The 18,690-nt window shown below is 35.5% G+C and overlaps 1 protein-coding gene across 2 annotated transcripts in view; it reads left to right on the top strand.

The window, feature by feature from the left end:
- Window positions 1–18,690, top strand: part of ADCY8 (adenylate cyclase 8) — a 397,409-nt gene that overhangs the window by 286,451 nt on the left and 92,268 nt on the right. For both annotated transcript variants that reach the window (XM_074202342.1, XM_074202341.1), the window contains one exon: window positions 11,349–11,430. In XM_074202342.1, coding sequence (XP_074058443.1) covers window positions 11,349–11,430 — 82 coding nt within the window. The remainder of the gene's footprint in view (window positions 1–11,348; window positions 11,431–18,690) is intronic.

Raw genomic sequence — 18,690 nt, 5'->3', positions numbered from 1 at the left:
GGTTCAAAAATAAACATAATACCAAGTTTATTGCTAATGATGTTGGAGTGTGAAAAGAATGGACATTTAAATCTTTTTTTCCAAATTCTTCCTTACATAGAGACATGCTATAAGCTTAAAAGAATTTAGAAAGACCAGAAAACCTTTTCTACTCCTCATCTCAGTAGCTTCATAAATCATCCATTTAAGTTATCACCATTAATCAAGTCAACAGGCACATGGACTTCTTTTAAGATGTGCCCATTTCCAAGGAATTAATTAATGCATTTTGTGGGCTTCCTTTAATTGATGATGATTAAATCTTTATGTGTTCCTTTGCTATTCTAAGGATTCTTTTAATTAGATGATTTAATATTGACAGTCAAGTAAATAGAATAGACCTTATCAACCCCATTAGAGAAGTAGCATGAAATATATGAAAGTTTGTTGCATTTGAGTCAGAGGACCTGAGTTCATATGCTACCTCTGATACTTACTATCCAGGTGATAATAATGAAACATTTATGTAGCATCAGTTATTTGCCAGGCAGTGGTTTTGTCTAGTGTCCAATAAGGGCCTGAATGAAATCCATAGGACTTCAAGTAAATCTTACAAACAAGGGACAATAATCATAATTTTACACAAGGAAACAATGAAAACAAACTACATTATGCTTAAGGGTGACAGAGAAGAAAAAATACAATATATGCATAGAATGGCACAGAATTTAAATGTGTTTTTAAAATCTAATCAAACCATAAAGAGAAATGGAAAAGAAAATAATTAATAAAGACCTAGATGAAACTAGCAAAAAGATAATAAAGTAGAAATTAAACACATGAATATTATTTTTGAGTAGTTAGATGACTTAGACTCCTTGTTTTTACATAATGGGTATTGTAAGACACATTCACAGTTTTTGCTTGACGTTTCTTTTAAAAAGTGATCATTTGCTAGGGCATTTTAAAAAACTCACACATACAGAAAAAATAGAAATATTAAACACACCCTTTACTGACTGCAATAAAATAACAATTATAATCAATAAGAAGCATGTGAAGAAAAATTCAAACTCAAACACAGATGAAACAATATAATCCTAAAAAAATATATTAAGACAATATACAAAAAGTCTTAAGATCTAGACAAAGCAGTATTTAGGGGAAAATGCATATTTCTAAACATTTTCATCCATAACAGTAAAAAAAGAAATCAATAAATTTTTCTTTCAACTAAAAAACCGGAAAAAGAACAAATAAAAACTCAAATCAAAAATAGAAAGTGCTAAAAAAATAAGAAATGGATAAGTAATTTTAAATAAGTTAATAAAATGAGATTCAGGTTTTTAAAACTCACAAAATGGACAGAATGTTGATTAATGATGTCTTTACAAAATTAAAAAAGTAAATCTGAATTATGAAAATAAAAAACAAAATGGAAGAATTCACAAAAAAAAGATGATGTAGAAAATGTTTTGCCTAGCTATATACCAAAAAACTGATAAATGAAATGAATGCTTACAAAAATAGCAATTGCCATCAATATTATTTTCCTCTGAAAGCATATTAAGTACTTTGTTTCATATGAGAAAGTGTCCCTCCTCCTTGCCAAGACAAATTCCTGTAGATGAATACTTAATCAGTATTCCAGTCCAGTCTACTGTATCCCTAATTTTCAAATTCTCCCTGTCTTCTGGTTTCTTCTTTATTGCCTACATGATGCACAACCATTTCTTCCTACATTCTTGCTTTTGTTTTTTTAGTTTTTGCAAGGTAATGAGGTTAAGTGACTTGCCCAAGATCACATAGATAGATAATTATTAAGTGTCTGAGGCTAAATTTGGACCCAGGTGCTCCTGACTCTAGGGCTGGTGCTTCATCTACCGTACCATCTAGCTGCCCCTCTCCCCCACTCTTAATAAAAACTCTCCATGGGGGCGATGATCAACCTTGATGGACTCACTCACTCATTCCATCAATACAACAATCAGGGACAATTTGGGGCTCTGTGCAATGGAGAATACCATCTGTAGCCAGAGAAAGAATTGTGGAGTTTGAATAAAGACCAAGGACTATTAGCTTAAATTTAGGGGAAAAAAACTGATATCTTCTTGTCTGATCTTGCTATCTTTTATACTTTATGTTTCTTCCTTAAGGATATTATTTCTCTCTCATCACACTCAATTTGGATCAATGTATACCATGGAAACAACGTAAAAGACTGACAAATTGCCTTCTGTGGGGGAAGGGAAGTAAGATTAGGGGAAAAATTGTAAAACTCAAAATAAATGAAATCTTTAAAAAAAAAGATATGATGCAGATAAAAAAAAATACTCTCAGATCCAACCGTCTTCCATAACTACCATTCTATATCACTTTTCCTTTGATGATCAAACTTAAAGCTGTTCATAATTAGTACTTCCACTTCCTCTCCTTTTACTCTATTCTAAATTTTCTACTTCTAATCTCATCATTCAACTAAAACTTCTCATTCCAAAGTTAGTATCTCGAGGCAGTCAAACCTAATGTCCTTTTCTTAATTCTTGTCCTCCTAGACTTGTCTGTAATTCACTTCTGGAATTTTTGATCATTTTTCTTTTCCTTTGATACTCTCTCCTCTAAGTTTTCTTGACATTGCTTTTTTCTGGCTGTCTCCCTGTCTTCCAGTTGATGTCCACCAATTGTGTGCATGCACCAGAGGTCTGTCCTTGGCCCTCTTCTCCATTAATATTTTCTTGCCAGTTGTTCTCATTCAATTCTCATCTTTAATCAGATGATAACTTAGATGCTTTTAACTAGTTCTTATTTCTTTCCTGACCTCCAGTCTCTCAGATTGACTGAGCCATAGATTTCATAACTCAGCATATTCAAAATAAAACTCATATTTTCCAAAAATATCCAAATTTCCTATTACTGCTACACTTCTTCCCAGTGACCCATATTTGCATCCTCACCTGCAGTAGCATATCTGTTGCCAAGTTTAGTTATTTCTGATTACAACATCTCTCATGAACAACCATTTTCTTTTGTCACAGAGCTGTCAGGTTATAATAGGTCCTCAACACCTCCCAAATGAACTATTGCAATAATCTGCTGTTTGATCTTCTTTCCTCAAATCTTTCCCCACTTAGAGGCATCCTAGCTGCCAAACTAATCTTCCTAATATGCAGGTCAGAGAGTGTCACATACTTCTCAATTTAAATTCCAGTGGTTTTTTTATGGTAATAAAATTTTTGAAGATATTCAAAATCAATTATAAAATCATGTTTGTCCTTTAACAATTTTCACAACATGATCTTTCCTATCTTTCTAGTCTATATACTTTACTCACTTCCCATCAACCATTCAATAAACATCCATTAAGAACCTAATCTGGGGGCAGCTAGGTGGTACAGTGGGGGGGGGGCAGCTAGGTGGCACAGTGGATAGAGCACTGGCCTTGGAGTCAGGAGTACCTGAGTTCAAATCCAGTCTCAGACACTTAATAATGACCTAGCTGTGTGGCCTTGGGCAAGCCACTTGACCCCACTGCCTTGCAAAAAAAAAAAAAAAAGAACCTAATCTGACACTGGTCTTTCTCACACAGAACATTCCATCTCCCATATCTTTCCCCCATCATCTAGGATGTTCTCTTTCCTCATCTCCACTTCCTGGTTTACTTCACCTCCTTCAAGACTCCATTCATATTCAATTTGAAAGACCAACACACTTCCTACCCCATCCCCCACTGCTAGTGTCTTCCCTTTGAGATTACCTTCCATGTTAAAATGTATATATGTAATTGTTTACAAATTATCTCCCCATTAGAATGAAGAGACTATGTTTTTGCCTTTCTTTCAATACTCATTTCTTAGTACTTTGCATAGTAAGTAGTTGTGGCTGACTTTTATTTGTGTATCTCTAGGATCTAACATAATAACTATAATATTATAAACAATTAATAAATTCTTGTTGATTGATTGACAGCATTTGCAAAAATATAAAGGCAGAAAGTAAAATGAATATCAGGTTTGAAAAAAACAGCAATAAGTTATTTGGAATCCAGTGTATAAAGGGGAGCAATATGAAATAAATCTGGAAACCTATGCTGGAGGACCTAGCACCGTGCCTGGTTTGTGGGAGATGCTTAATAAATGTTTGTTTGAATGACTCATTGATTGGTTGCAGTCTGAATCAGTATTTCACATTCCATACTGAGGAGTTAGTATTTTATGGAGAAACAAAACAAAGTCATATGGATTATCAGACAGGGAAGTAACATGGCCAAATCAGTCCTCTAGGGAGAGAATTTTTGTAGCTGTCTGCAGGATGATTTGGAGCAGAAGGATGGGTTGAAACAAGGAGATAAAATTAGTGGATGTTACATATACTCAAAAAGAGATAAAGGCCTGATCTCTCATACCTATTGCTACTCTCTTCTTGCATAGGCTGTCCCCCATGTCTAAAATGTACTTCCTTTTTGAATCTGGGACCCTCCCCCCAAAGTTCCTTGTATTCTCTTCCCCTTGAAATTACCATACTTGGGTGTTCATTTGAATTTACTTTGCATTTACTGATCTGCATATAAGTTGGATTTCTGCCCCCCTCTCCCCACAAAAAAGAAAAGAAAGTAAGATCCTTGAGGATAGGTGAATATTTGTATCCCCACATGTAATAAGTATCTCATACATAATAAATGTTTAATAAATTTAATTATTTTACCTATTCTAGTCTCACTCTTTTACAAACAGTATGTATAATACAATGTTCAATGATGAAACATAGCTAAAATAAAATTTAAAGCTAAAGAAATAGATAAGTATAGAGGGAAGTGTTGGAAAACTTAGGCTCTAGTCCTGCTTCAGGTGCTCATTTATGATCTTAATTGTATCATTTCTCTTTAAGGTTCTTGCCAGCTTTAACAATCTAAAATTGTTTCATACTAGCACTCACCCAAGCTGTGCAATTTAATTGAATAAACAATTTAAATCATTTACTATGTGTAGAAAATGTATTAGATAACAGTAAGCCCTTGTCCTAAAAGGACTCGTAGTTGAATAAGAGACATACGACATGGTCGTGAATAGGTATAATATCTGGTAGAACATGATAAAAGCAAGGGATGTAGCCAGAGTGCTCTAAAAATTTGAGAAGAGAGATCACTTTAGGATGGAACAGATTTCACGAAAGATGAAACACATGATAGAGAATTTTCTTTAAAGAGAATGACTTTAAAAGACCAAAGTGTAGTGGTGGGCAGGGAGGAAGGGAGGGGGAAAGAATGAATTATTTACTAGATGCTGAGAATAGATTGGAAAAATACCCAGAGTTGTGAAACAGAACAAACAGATTGTCTAGAAAGTAAAGTGTATGAAGTAAAGCATAGGGGAAACTAAGTTGGAAAAGTAGGTTGAAATCAAAAAGGGAAGTGGGCTAGATGACGTTCCTTCCAACTGTGAGCATCTGTGACTCAGTAAGTTTCTTCAGCAAAGGAAAGGAAAGGGTTAAATGTTGCTTTCTCTAAAGATAAAGTTGTCATGCTATAGTACTTTAACCAAATCTCCCCAAAATCGGAACATTTCATTAAGCTTATAGTTCTACAATTCTAAATGTCCTGAGAGTCAGGTGAAAAAGAACCACAGAATCCAAATCTCAGACTTGGAAAGATTGCCGACATCAGCACAACCAACTCCTAGAATGACTTCAATCACATCCTAAATGTGCTCATCCAGAATTCATTTGAAGTCCATCTCCATGAAAGCAAAGTCATTTTATTCTTCATATTTCTATCTCTGTTATTGAGCATGTGCTTGTTACACAAGAGGTGCTTTAATAAATGTTTGATAATTGACTGATTTTTGGTAGCCTCTACCTCCTGAGGCAGATTGGCCCATTTTTTAAAAAATAATTCATGGATAGGGACCTTTCTTTACATCAAGTCAAAGATTGACTCCCTCTGCCTTCTATTCATGGCTCCTATTCTGTTCCTCTGAAGTCAAGCAGGACAAATAATTCACTAATTCTTCTTCCATAGAACAACCTTTCCAACAAAGATATTATTAGTAACAACAATAATAATATAATATTCTAGGACCCGAACCTAAGGATATACTTTATAATAAAAAGAGATTGGTTTTGGACTCTATCCACTAGCAGTCAGCTATTGTCAAACCCAACTGTAAGAAAATTTCACCAGTCACCTCCTCTCTCTGGACAGATTCTTCATATGTAAATTTAGACTGAGGTTCTTAAACTTTCCTGCGTCATGAATCCCCACTGCAATCTGGACTTCTTCTTAAAATGGTTTTAAATGCATAAAGTAAACAAAGTTTTAAAAGGAAAAATCATGTTGAAAAATAATTATCAAAATACTTAAAGTATCAAGTTCACAGAGCCCAGGTAATAGGTGATCTGTAAAGTCTATCCAGTTCCTCATCCAGGAATCTGTGAAATGCAAGGCCATTGTTCAGCAGAGTAAAGGCCTTGAATGGATGTTTGGGGAAAGGATCAGGGCTTCTTTGAAACAGAACAAAAATGATGAAGACAAGCAAGTTAGAAATTCCAGATTGACGATTCACTCACACATTTTATCTCTCTGTCTCTGACTGTCTCTCTATGTGTCTATCTCTTTGCCTGTGTGTGTCTGTTTCTCTGAATCTGACTCTGACTTTATGTCCCTGTCTCTGTTGTTCTATCTGTCTGTCTGTCCCTGTCTCTATCTTTCTTTCTATCTCTGTCTCTGTCAGTCTCTGTGTCTCTCTGTCTCTGTCTCAGTCTTTCTGTCTCTCTCTCCACTTTTCCCTCTCTCCTCCTCTTCTTCCCTTCTCTCTTTCTCTTGCCCTTACCCCCCCCCACTTCTCTCTGTGATTTGAGATTTTTGCCTTGGTATATAATGAAAGATTAAAGTCTATTCATTCTTCAGGAAGTATTCTGGGCCTCCCTCCCAACAATGTCTTCCTAGAATCCTTCACTGCTAGCTATTCTCCTGGACTACTTTACCCAGAGAGGATACTTCATGCTGAGTTGAACTAGAAGAGAAAGGCAGAGAAAAAAGACATTTAAAAGTAAAATTCTTCCACTGGTGTTTTTTTTTTCTGAATTCCTCTGTTGCTTGAGATATTGTTGCTACTTAAATAAGTACTGTCCTCCTCAAAACCCTCCCTCTCCTTCTGCTTGATCTAAGAGAGGGAACTGAAGCCTGCTTCGTGTCACCACAGTATGACTACATAAACTAACCTTTGCTAATTCTCTTCAGGTGGAGGATGCTTGTAAGGGAGAACAGTTCCTCTGCACATTCATGAGAGAAGCATCAGAAGGAATGTTTTTATAGAGAACACTAGAATTTGGACTTAATTTGGACTTAATAGAGCAGGGTGCTAGATGCCTGGGTTTTCTGTTTTTGTCACTGTCTTAGGTGGGGAGGTACACACAGCAAACAGCTGAACATGGAAGGTCATTATCACTGTCTTTTCCCCCCGGTAATAATATGGTACTAATCTACAGTATCAAACAAACATAATTAGGAAGGCAGCTTGACATAGTGCTCTGGACTTTGGACTTGAAGACAGGAAGGGCTGAGCTTGAATCATTTCTCAGATAGTAAATAGTTGTGTGATCCTAGGCAAGTGACAATCTCTTAGTCTCAATTTTCTCTTCTTTAAAATGGGGATAAAGATAGCACCTCCTTCACAATATTGCTCTGGGGATAAAATGAGATTAGTAAAATGCTTCACATAGTTTAAAACACCACATACATATTAGCTATTTTTACTTTTCCTTTTCATCAAGAGAGAGAACATAAATAGAGGCTATTTCCTCTGAGAGTATAACTGAGTCCACAGAGCCCTCAGGAAGCCTCAACAATTCACCCAATAGGGTTAGGACCTAACAATTGGGTACCCAATTGTATTATGAACTACTCTCTGTATAATATGTTACATGAAGAGATATTGTCATAAGACCTTTGACTGTTCTCACAGAATGGAGGCTCAAATCATGCCTCCAATATATATTTGTGCGACCTGGGATGGGTTATTCAGCCATTTAACCTCCTTGGGCTTAGTTTCCTCATGTGTAAGATAAGGGAAAAGAAGGGTAGACTGGATGGCCTCTTAATTTCCTTCTAACTCTGTGAGTTTTTAAGTCTGAGAATACTGCCTGCTGAAATCTGTTCTTTGCCATAGTAGAATTCAGTTGGCTAGTCTATCATCAATAGCCTTCTTGGGCTAAACTTCCTGTTATAATGTTTAATCCCATTCTTCTCTGAAAACTACAAGGAGTCATTGGAGGAAAATGTTAAGAGGAAGAACGTGAAGGAAAATATCGTAATAATTAGATCTATTCTAAAGTGGAATAAGGATTCCTCTAGGTTGGATTGGGAAGTATAGTGGGTTCCATATTGTGAGAAATATTCTAGGGGAGGCTAAGTGACTATTTAATCAGACTACAGAGGGAATTCCTATTCAGGTACAGCTGGAAATAGATGACTTCTAAATTCTCTTTTAACTTGAAATTATTTTGTGATTCTTGGATCCTGTGATTTAAGAAAAAACTTTCTTCTGATATAAATGGATCACATTGCTTGAGTGATTTGTTGAAAACTGTGTTAGTTAGATGGGCATGGTGGCACACTCCTGTAGTTACTGGTACCAGGGAGACTGAGTCTGGAGTTCTGATCTTTAGTGGATTAAACTGATGAGGTGACCTCACTTGCATCTAGTGACCTTGCTGGCATCAATGTGGTGAACACAGGAAAGTAGGAGATTATCAGGCTACTTTAGGAGGAAGAGAGAGAAATGGTAATCTCATTGGAATATTAAAATTGGCTCAAGATATTCAGTTAATAAAAGAATCATGGTTGATTACCCCAATATATTAAATAATAATCTGCTTCTCAGAACAATCCAACATGTTGCTTTTTGTTATTTCAGCAAGCTTTATTCCTTCTCCATTTATCTTCTGAAGCCAATCTCTCACATAATCTCTTTTTTATGATGCATGCAATTGTATATAATTAAGAAATGAAGGGAAAGTAATATTATTTTCTTATTTAAATCTGCTTTGGATTGTAAAACTAAGGAGTGTTTTTGACCTTTATTACTAAAAGAGAGAAGTACTGAGAGAGAACTGGTTGCATGACCACATTCAAAAGGAAGTTGTTAATGATTCATTGTTAATATAGGAGGAAGTCTCTAGTGGAATACCCCTCAAGGTTCAATGGCTAACCCTGAATGATTAATGTTTTGTTTATTTTTATCGATAATTTGAATAAAAATGTTGATGGAAATCTAGTCAAATTATCATATCATCAAAACCTGGGAGAAGAGTAACTAGCTAACTCACTGGATAAAAGAAATAAGTCCCCAAAAGACTCAAGAGATAGAATATTGGAATGAATCAATTCAGGGGTAATTCAGAAGGAATAAAAGGACAACCAGGTGGCAGAGGATAGAGTTCCATGTCTGGAGTCAGGAAGACTCATCTTCCTAAATTCAAATCTGATCTTAGAGATTAATGAGTAAGATAGGAAACCAGAGTTCAAACCTCCTCAGACATTTATTAGCTACAGCATGTCACTTAACTCTGTTTACCTCGGTTTTCTTTTTATATGTAAAAATGAGCTTGAGAAGGAAATGGCAAGCCAGTCTAGTATCTTTGCCAAGAAAACTCCAAATGACGTCAAAAAGACTTAGACATGGTTGAAATAAGTGAACTGAAATTAAAATAGTAATTAATGTAAGTATTATATTTAGGTACAAAAAATCAAGTTTATAAATACAACATGGGAGAAGAAAAGTTAGAAAGCAATTTTGAAAAGATCAGGAGCATTTAGTGGTATGTAACCAAATTTCAGTTAGGTGTGTGATGTGACATGAAGGCCACAAATCTAATGCAAAATTGTTCCATATGAAGAGAAACATAGCATCCTTGAATTCTGAGATGTACTTTGCTCTCATCAAAACTCATCTGAAAGTGTGTGTGTGTTCAGTTGGGCACCACAATTTAAGAAAGGATAAGATGTGATATTGATAAGCTAGAGTATCCACAAATAGGGCAATCAACATGGTAAAGAGCCTCCAGGATTGTCATTGAAGGAACTAGGAATTTTTTTATGTGGAGATAACTCAAGGAAGACATGATAGCCATCTTCAAATATCTAAGGGTGGTATAAGTGGGGAAGTGTCTTCTTGTGCTTGGTCCCAGAGGGTAGAATCAGGAACAGTTGTTAGAAGTTACAAAGTGGTCAAATTAAATTTGATCTGGGGTGGGGATAAGGGTAGGGGGAGGAAACAATCCCTAACAATGAGAATTATTTTCTAATTCTCAAAATGTGTGATACTATGTACCTTCTTATCTTATAGATAAGGAAACTGGGTCTAAGAAAATTAGGTCTAGTGTCTTGCCCACATTTACACAAAGAGTTAATGGTTGAGGTGGCTAGGTGGCGCAGTGGATAGAGCACTGGCCCTGTAGTCAGGAGTACCTGAGTTCAAATCTAGCCTCAAACACTTAATAATTGCCTAGCTGTGTGGCCTTGGGCAAGTCACTTAACTCCATTGCCTTGCAAAAACCTAAAAAAAAAGAGTTAATGGTAGAATACAATAGCTAAGGTGGTACAATGGATAGAGGGTCAAGTCAGGAAGATTCCTTTTCTTGAATTTAAATCCAACCTCAGACACTAGCTGTGTGATCCTAGGCAAGTCACTTAAATCTTGCCTCAGTTTTCTCATCTGTAAAATGAACTGGAAAAAGAAATGGTAAACCACTCCAGTGTCTTTGCCAAGAAAACTGCAAAAAGGGATCTAGGAGATTCAGACATGATTTTAAACAACTAGAACAAAACAAACAAGAACACAAACACAAGGTATCTGACTTCTAACCCAGTGCTCTTTTGATTAATGTGATCTCCCTCTGCAAAATGGTATAATGTTGCTTTACTTGCCTGAAATTAAGAGAATGTGTCCTTAAAGAGCACTGAATTGGGAGTGAGAGAAACCTGAGACTAGTTCCCAGTTCTATTTAATAAGTGGCTGGTCATATAGAAGCAACTAAAATGAGGAAGGATCTTTTCGAAATTCCTCATTTTCTGGAGGAAAACAAAGACAAAATGTTTTGTCTGTGGTCACACAGCTAATAATTAACAGCCAGTAATCAAAGTGAGTTCTTCCAACTTTAAATCCAGTGACCTTCCCACCATTCCATACTTTGACTGCAGGCAAGCCAGTTCAACTCTCTGGGACCCAGTTTCCTCATTTGTCAAACAAAAGATTCATATTGAATGATTTCTAAGCTCTCCTCCAACTCTAGATTCTTCAGCCCCTTTCTAGCTCTCAGGTTGATGTCTCTGTGATCATTAGTGATCATTTATTAATTTTGTTTTTGTTCTACAGAAGAGATTTCCTGGGAACCAAGGAGGCCTCCCTGCTTTTGATGGCCATGTTTCTCCTTGCTGTGTTTTACCATGGACAGCAGGTAATGGGAACATGTGCATTCATTTCAAATTTATCACCTTTTGTTTCAGGTTCTCATAGATTCATTTCTCTTTGTCATCCATGATTATTATATGCTTAAATAAGTTATGGTCTTTAATACATAAAATATAATAAAGACCAACATAAAAACCAATTAATTAAAATTATTTTGAATACAATGTATTTTGAAGAATCATTTATCTCCATTACAAAGACATTTTTATCTAAAAATGGGAATTCTAATTTGTTTTGGAGAAACTAAGTCCAAAATTATGGTTATTTTCCATATAATGGGATTGGCTAAACTAGTCCCTGTATTCTTTAGAATTTTTATTGTTTTAGCAGATTGAGCAGTGGCTGGCTAACTAAATCAGTGATGAGTCAATCAAAATAGGTCAAAATTATTTTTCTTGCTTCAGACCAAGTGTTTCGTCCTGAAAACCCCAGCTTCCATTATGTAACTTTGATACACAGAATGAGTTTCAGAAGGAACTCATTTTCATTGAAAATATTCTCAGAAGGTGCCTAGATGGTTATAATATACAGTGGAAGAAATATTCCACTTGGAATCAGATATCTATGGAGGAAAGCTGCTTCTGTAACTTCCTACCTGTATCACCAAATCATCTAATCTCACAAGGACTCTTGTTTTCCCCCCTGTATCAAATTAGAGAAATGAACTAGATGATCTTTAAGGTCTCTTCCAGTTCTGTTTATTACTAGTTAATCAGTTCCCCTGACCAATCTGGTAAAATCTCTAAAGACCATGGAACACTTGCAAATGTAACCACTTTGGTGATGAATCTTCAGAGTAATGAAAGAAAATGCACAAAATCAAAGACATGATTGCAGTAGAAATCAATTATATTGAAATAGTTTTATATGCATATATATTTACATACATATACAAGCTCTCTCTCTTTCTATATATATATACATATATACAATTTATATGTGTGTTTTTACAATCTATATATGTGTATATTCATACATTTATATGTATACCATGCTTTAGAAAGGCAGAGACAGAGATTGAGTCCAGGTTAATAACCCTTTTTGTTAATATGGGCACACAAGTATCTTTTTCAATTTGAATTTGACATTATTTTGTTAAGAAGGTAAGATTTTTCTACTCACTACAAGGAAACAACCATTTGAGCTGGCCAAAAATGAATTATTTTCACTTAAAATCTCTCAATTAGGATATTCCAGCAAGGATATTATATCTAGTGTCTGGATATTAGATGGGAATATTTTAGAGGGTACCCCTTTTTCAATACTGTTTAGACCAAAAGATCTCTAAGGCACCTTCCTATTCCAAGAATGTGAGGTTAAAACAAAATGAACTTTGCCATTATCAAATAGTTGTTATAGATTTTTTTATAATTATTATAATTTCTGGGTTATCTTGTTTTTTTACTTAATAGTCTTTATTTTCAATTACATGTAAAGAGAATTTTCAACATTCATTTTTCTAAAAGTTTGAGTTGCAAATTTTTCCCTCCCTCTCTTCCTTCCTCCCTCCCCAAAAGAACAAGCAATGTGACATAGGCTATTCATGTACAATCATGTTAAACATATCTTCATATTAGTCATGATGTAAGAAAAGACTCAGAATAAAAGGGAAAAACCACAAGAAAAAATAACAAAAAATTAAAATAATGTGCTTTGATCTTTATTCAGATTCTTTAGTTCTTTCTCTGGGTATGGGTTACATTTCCCATCACAAAATGGAAATTTCATGGAATTGTCTTTTGGAATTGTCTTTGATCACTGTATTACTGAGAAGAGCTAAGTCTATCATAATTGATCATGGCATAATGTTGCTGTCATTTTCTCCTTGTTCTGCTCACTTCACTAAGCATCAGATTGCATAATTCTTTTATCATAGATTTTTAAAAAGTATGAAGGGGAAGGGGAAGGCAGAAGCTACTCTGTGGATAATTCAAACCAAGGATTCCCAGTCCTCTGTTCTTGAGAAGGAGAGGGAAGGATAGGCCTACAGTTTTTCTAGGAAGTAGTTAATGCCATACAAGTATAACAATTAGTGACTTTAAGATCCATTTTATATGACAAAGTAATTTTTGTGTCTACTAAAGCTTTATTAGGTTAAACAATACATTAAAAAATTTAGAGATAGAGAAGAGAACTAGATCACCAGAATCCTCTCAATACAGAGCAGAACTGTATTGGACTCTCTGCCACCACAATATATATCCTGGTCCTTTACTCCCAAACCCTGGTTTCCTGCCTCCTTACTGTCTTATTTGACTGTCAGCTACTTGAAAACTTTCTTTTTTATTAACTGTATCTCCAGCACTTAGGATATAGTAGGCACTTTAAAAAAATGCTTATTGACTTATTCCATTGGGACAGGGACTGGATCTGTGATGTCCTAGTGAGAAAACTCCCTTTCTCAATGAAGGGCAGTATCTTCTCAGCAATTCAAGGTCTCAGAGGTTCCCTAGAAAACTTAAAGGTCAAGTGACTTGTCAGAGTGTGGCAGAGACAAGAAGTCTTGCAGGTTTTCTTCTTTTCAAGACCAGATCTCTTGTCACTTGGCCTCCTATATAAAAAATAAGGAATGATTCCCTCTCTAGTTTCCCAGTAATTGGGAATGCTTCAGCAGTTGCTTGAACATTTAGTAACAGCTTATTTACACAGCTTCTGCTATTTCTAATCAACTCTACTAGAAAACTCTTCTTTTTTATTAAACCATCATTGGCATCCTTGTTTATTCTAGCCATTATTTCCAGATCTGTTTTTCTGGAAGAAGCTGAATGAGAGTTTGACATTATGTACTAGTAGCTTTCCCAAACAGTCCTATGCAGCTAGGTGGTGCAGTGGATGAAGCACTGGCCCTAGAGTCAGGAGAACCTGAGGTCAAATCGGGCCTCTGACAATAATTACCCAGTTGTGTGACCTTGGGCAAGTCACTTTTACCCCATTGCCTAGCAAAAACCAAAAAATAAAAATAAAACAGTATTTATTAAGAGTCTATTATATGACAATCCATACTTCGTGAGTAAAAAAATCAGCAACCCAAGTCTTTTGACATCAGTGCTCTTTCTAGTTAGTATACAACCTAATGTCTAATTGCTTTTCCATGTACATTACAGCTCTCCAAATTTGTGAAGAATATGATTATATTTTCTTCTAAGTTGTCTCTGCAGTAAGATAAATACCTTTAGCACCTTCAATGATTTTCATATATCTTGATTTGAGCGCCCTTCCTACCTGTACACACTCTTGCATGTCAATAGACTACTTAAAATGTGGAGACCATATATTTTAGCCTAAACAATTTCAGAACTTGGAATAGGGAATCAAAGTGTTTTTTTTTAATTTATTCTGTATTCACAAAATTTTCATCCCAAGAATTACTATTAGATTCATGCCAGGTCAACTTGTCTCTTTTGCCCTCTGTCTTTCTCTCATCACCCTCACATTCACTTCAAAAGAAAGTATCAAAAGAGAGTACAAACAAAAAAAGAAGAATCCCAGTCAAAGCTGAAATAGGAATATATCAGAGAAAAATTGCTATGGAAACAGAGAAAGGTAATGAACCCTGAAAGAAATTTGTGAGTGTGTACACACATACATACACACACACACACACACACACACACACACAAACACAAAAGACAGAGACACAAACATACACACAAATAAAGAAAAAAGAAAAATAGAATTATATTTTTAGTTTTTTTTAAAGTCATGTTTTAAAATTTTGACTATGAAGAGTGAATAAATGAGAGAGTGAATAAGATAGAAAATTAAGTTGTGGCTTAGTGCAAATAAATAGCATACAGTGTAGTATGGAGACCAGAATTAATATGACATTTCTCATGGCATTTCATACCTTTCCCTTACTTCCTTCTTTTGATTTTTTTTATTAGGTTACAAGAGTCCTTTTTCTGCCTTATTTCTTTCCTAGCCTTAATCACTGAATGGGTGTTGCTTCAGATAAACTGAGACCTGAGAAAGACTTTAGCTTAAAAAAGGCCAAGGTCTCCGAGTTGCATCAGGATCATCTCCAGTATCTTAAACTATATCTTGACATTGGCTCCAGATAGCTCTAGAGGAGAGAGTGATTTTGCACAGCCCTGCTTCACTTAGATCCAATTCACTTGCAAGTAGTGATGCCACCTTCCGGGTGTCATGGTTCTCTTCAAGAATGCAGACAAGCAACAATGAAGGCCAAATTAAAAAATCCTATCTTAATGACTTGAACAATTCTGGTGCTTTTAGTATTTTTTTCACAGTAATTTTCAAAATGTTATTGATATCTTTTATTTTGTCTTATGTCACTTTCATTTCCAAATATATCCTTTCCCCCTCCCTACTAGTCATTCCCCAAACATAGGCAGATAGATGACACAGTGGATAGAGCACTGGTGATGTTCATATTTGTCCTTCATTCTTGAAGAAGAGCATGATATCAGAGAAGGTGATGGCTTGACAAGAACATGGATTAGATTTGAGTTAGGAGGATGCTGTGCTAAGACACAAGTCTCACTTTCTCTTTCAGAGCCATCTGGGTTCGGTGACCAAAAATGAATCAGGGTGACTGGAGATAGCCCTTGAAGCAAAGCAATAGGGGTTAAGTGATTTGTCCAAGGTCACACAGTTAGTACCTGTCAAGTGTCTGAGGCTGGATTCAAGTTCCCATTCTCCTGACTTCAAAACCAGTATTCTATTTACTGAGCCATCTAGTTGCCTATTAATCATCTCCTAAAGACTTTGTTTACATTTGTTTGCATAGTTTTTCCTATTCCATTGTAAGCTTCCTGAGGTCAGGCACCACCTTTTACCTCCTTTTTATCCCCTGTGTCTATTATTAGCACTGTGTCTAATAAATTTTTCTTAATGTATTGAGTGAAGATCAAGTGAAATAAAAATTTAAATATTAGCATACTATATATTAGCCACTATATAAAATATTTATTCCATTCACCTTCCCCTTTATAGCAAAGAAGAAAATAGAGGGGAACAAAGAAATTCATCCAAACTAACAAAGCAGCAGTCTCATCTAACAGTATATACAATGTTCTGTACTCATAGTTCCCTGGCTCTGCAAATATGGAAGGAATGTATATTTTCTCTTCTCATTTTCAAGACCAAACTCAGTCCTTATAATTATACAATGTTCAGAGGTGTTTGGGTTGTTTTTCTTTCTACTTCTATTTATGTTCTAATCATTATGTATACTGGGGTGGAGTTGGCAATAATTCTTAACTTAAACTTAGCTAATGAGAAGATTGGGCCAAGTTTGAAAGTTAAAAACACTGCCAAAGAACTTGGGAAAGTGAAGTTAGAGGAAATAAAAACTGTTGTTTTCATCAACTAGTGTCTTGAAGTAATTTGACTCAATCCTGATATTTCAGACCAAATAAATTCCCACTAATAATGAGTTCTATGTTTATCTCTTAGGACTGTTTGAGTGGAATCTTGCTTCAATCATATACTAACTATTTGATTATAGTAAAGTCATTTAATCCTTTAGAGCCTCAGGGGATTTTCTAAGACTTATTTAATGAGTTATAGAGCCCTGATGGCAGTAGAGAAGTTCCCAGTAGAGGCAGTTCTCACATCAGAAAAATCATAGATGATTGACATCTCAAAGCCATAAGGATCCCTTATATTATTTTTTTTTTACTGTATCATGTATAAAGTCCTTTCATGTGTATACTCACATTTAAATGGGACAGAGCTGTCATTATATCTATTTGATTGGTGATGAAGTTAAGGCTCATAGACATGAAATGATTTGCTCAAGGTTCAACACAGTTCCTCAAGGACTGAGGTGCAATTCAAGCCCATCTCTGGCTTTCAACCCAAATATTATTCATGTCTATACCCATTTTTTCTGATAAGATTTTTTAAGTAATATTAAGTATAAAATCATATGCCTAACATCAAATGTATATGAATTTCTTTATCATTCACCTTGAATCTTTCCACCCCACCATAAACTCTCTCTCTCTCTCTCTCTCTCTCTCGATCTCTGTATGTATATATATATATATATATAATTATTTGTGTCTAATATAATGAATATGTGTATACACATGTATACATCTGTGCACACTAAAACAGAGTGGGGACACTGAGAACTAAGTAGTGTATTTAGTGGACCCATAGGCAAGCTTAAAAAATGATTCTTGAGGAAGAGCTATATTGGCATTTTAGTTATCCTAACCATGACCTAAGCAGCTCCATAGAACAGTGGATATGCTGGGCCTGGAGTCTGGAATGTTTGAATAAAAAATTAGTCTCAGAAACCTGCAAGCTGTGTGATGCTAGGCAAATCATTTAAGCTCTCTGTCTCAGTTTCCTCAACTCCCCAATAAGGATAGCAATAGAACCTACCTCCCAAGATTGTTGTGAGAATCAAATGAAAGAATAGATGTAAAGTGCTAGGCACATAATAGGCATTAAAAATATGCTTGCTTCCTTTCTTCCCAGGCCCTCTTACTGGGACCTGGATTATGCCATGCAAAATTGCTCTGTGAGGTGACTGAAATAAGAATTCAAAAATAATACCTAGTTTCCAAACCTGGGTATCTGGGCGACTAGTGGTACCCCTGAAAGAAATGGGAAAGCTTGGAAGAGGTCAGGGTTCAAGGGAAAATAAAATGAATTCAGCTTTGGATATGTTGACTTTAAGATGTCAATAAGATGTCCACTTCAAATAGCCATTAAACAACTAATTATGTAAGCCTGGCACTCAAGAGGGGAGTCCAGAAAAATAAATCTGAAAGTCATCTGCATAGAGATAATAGTTGAATCCAGCTGCTGAGATCATCAAATGAGATAAGATGGAGAACTCAAGAATAGGATTTAGGACAAACCCTTGTGGACACTCATGATAAATGAACATGACCTATATGAAAAGCTAGGAAAGGAAACTAAGAAAGAAGGTGCTCAGAAAGATAGAAACACAACCAAGAGAGTCAAAAACATAGAATATGTGTGGGACAGACAACCACCAATCCAATTAATTAAATGGGAGGCTTTTCAAGGTAGAAACAGAAAGCAGTTTTATTCCATTTCTTCAGAAATAGGGCATCACCTCCACCAGCAAGTCTGGTGGAGTGAGACAAAATGGAATAGGCAAGACAGATTTGTATACACTGTGATAAACAAGTTTTGATTGCATTTCCTCATTCCCCCCCACCCTGTCTCCCTCAGGGGCTCACAATCTTGCAATCACCCATCAGGGTCTTTCTGCCCATGAATTCCTAACTGTTAATAAGGC

The sequence above is a fragment of the Macrotis lagotis genome, chromosome X (assembly GCF_037893015.1).
Source record: "Macrotis lagotis isolate mMagLag1 chromosome X, bilby.v1.9.chrom.fasta, whole genome shotgun sequence".
Taxonomy (NCBI): Eukaryota; Metazoa; Chordata; class Mammalia; order Peramelemorphia; family Peramelidae; genus Macrotis; species Macrotis lagotis.
This window is presented reverse-complemented; position numbering and strand designations above follow the sequence as displayed.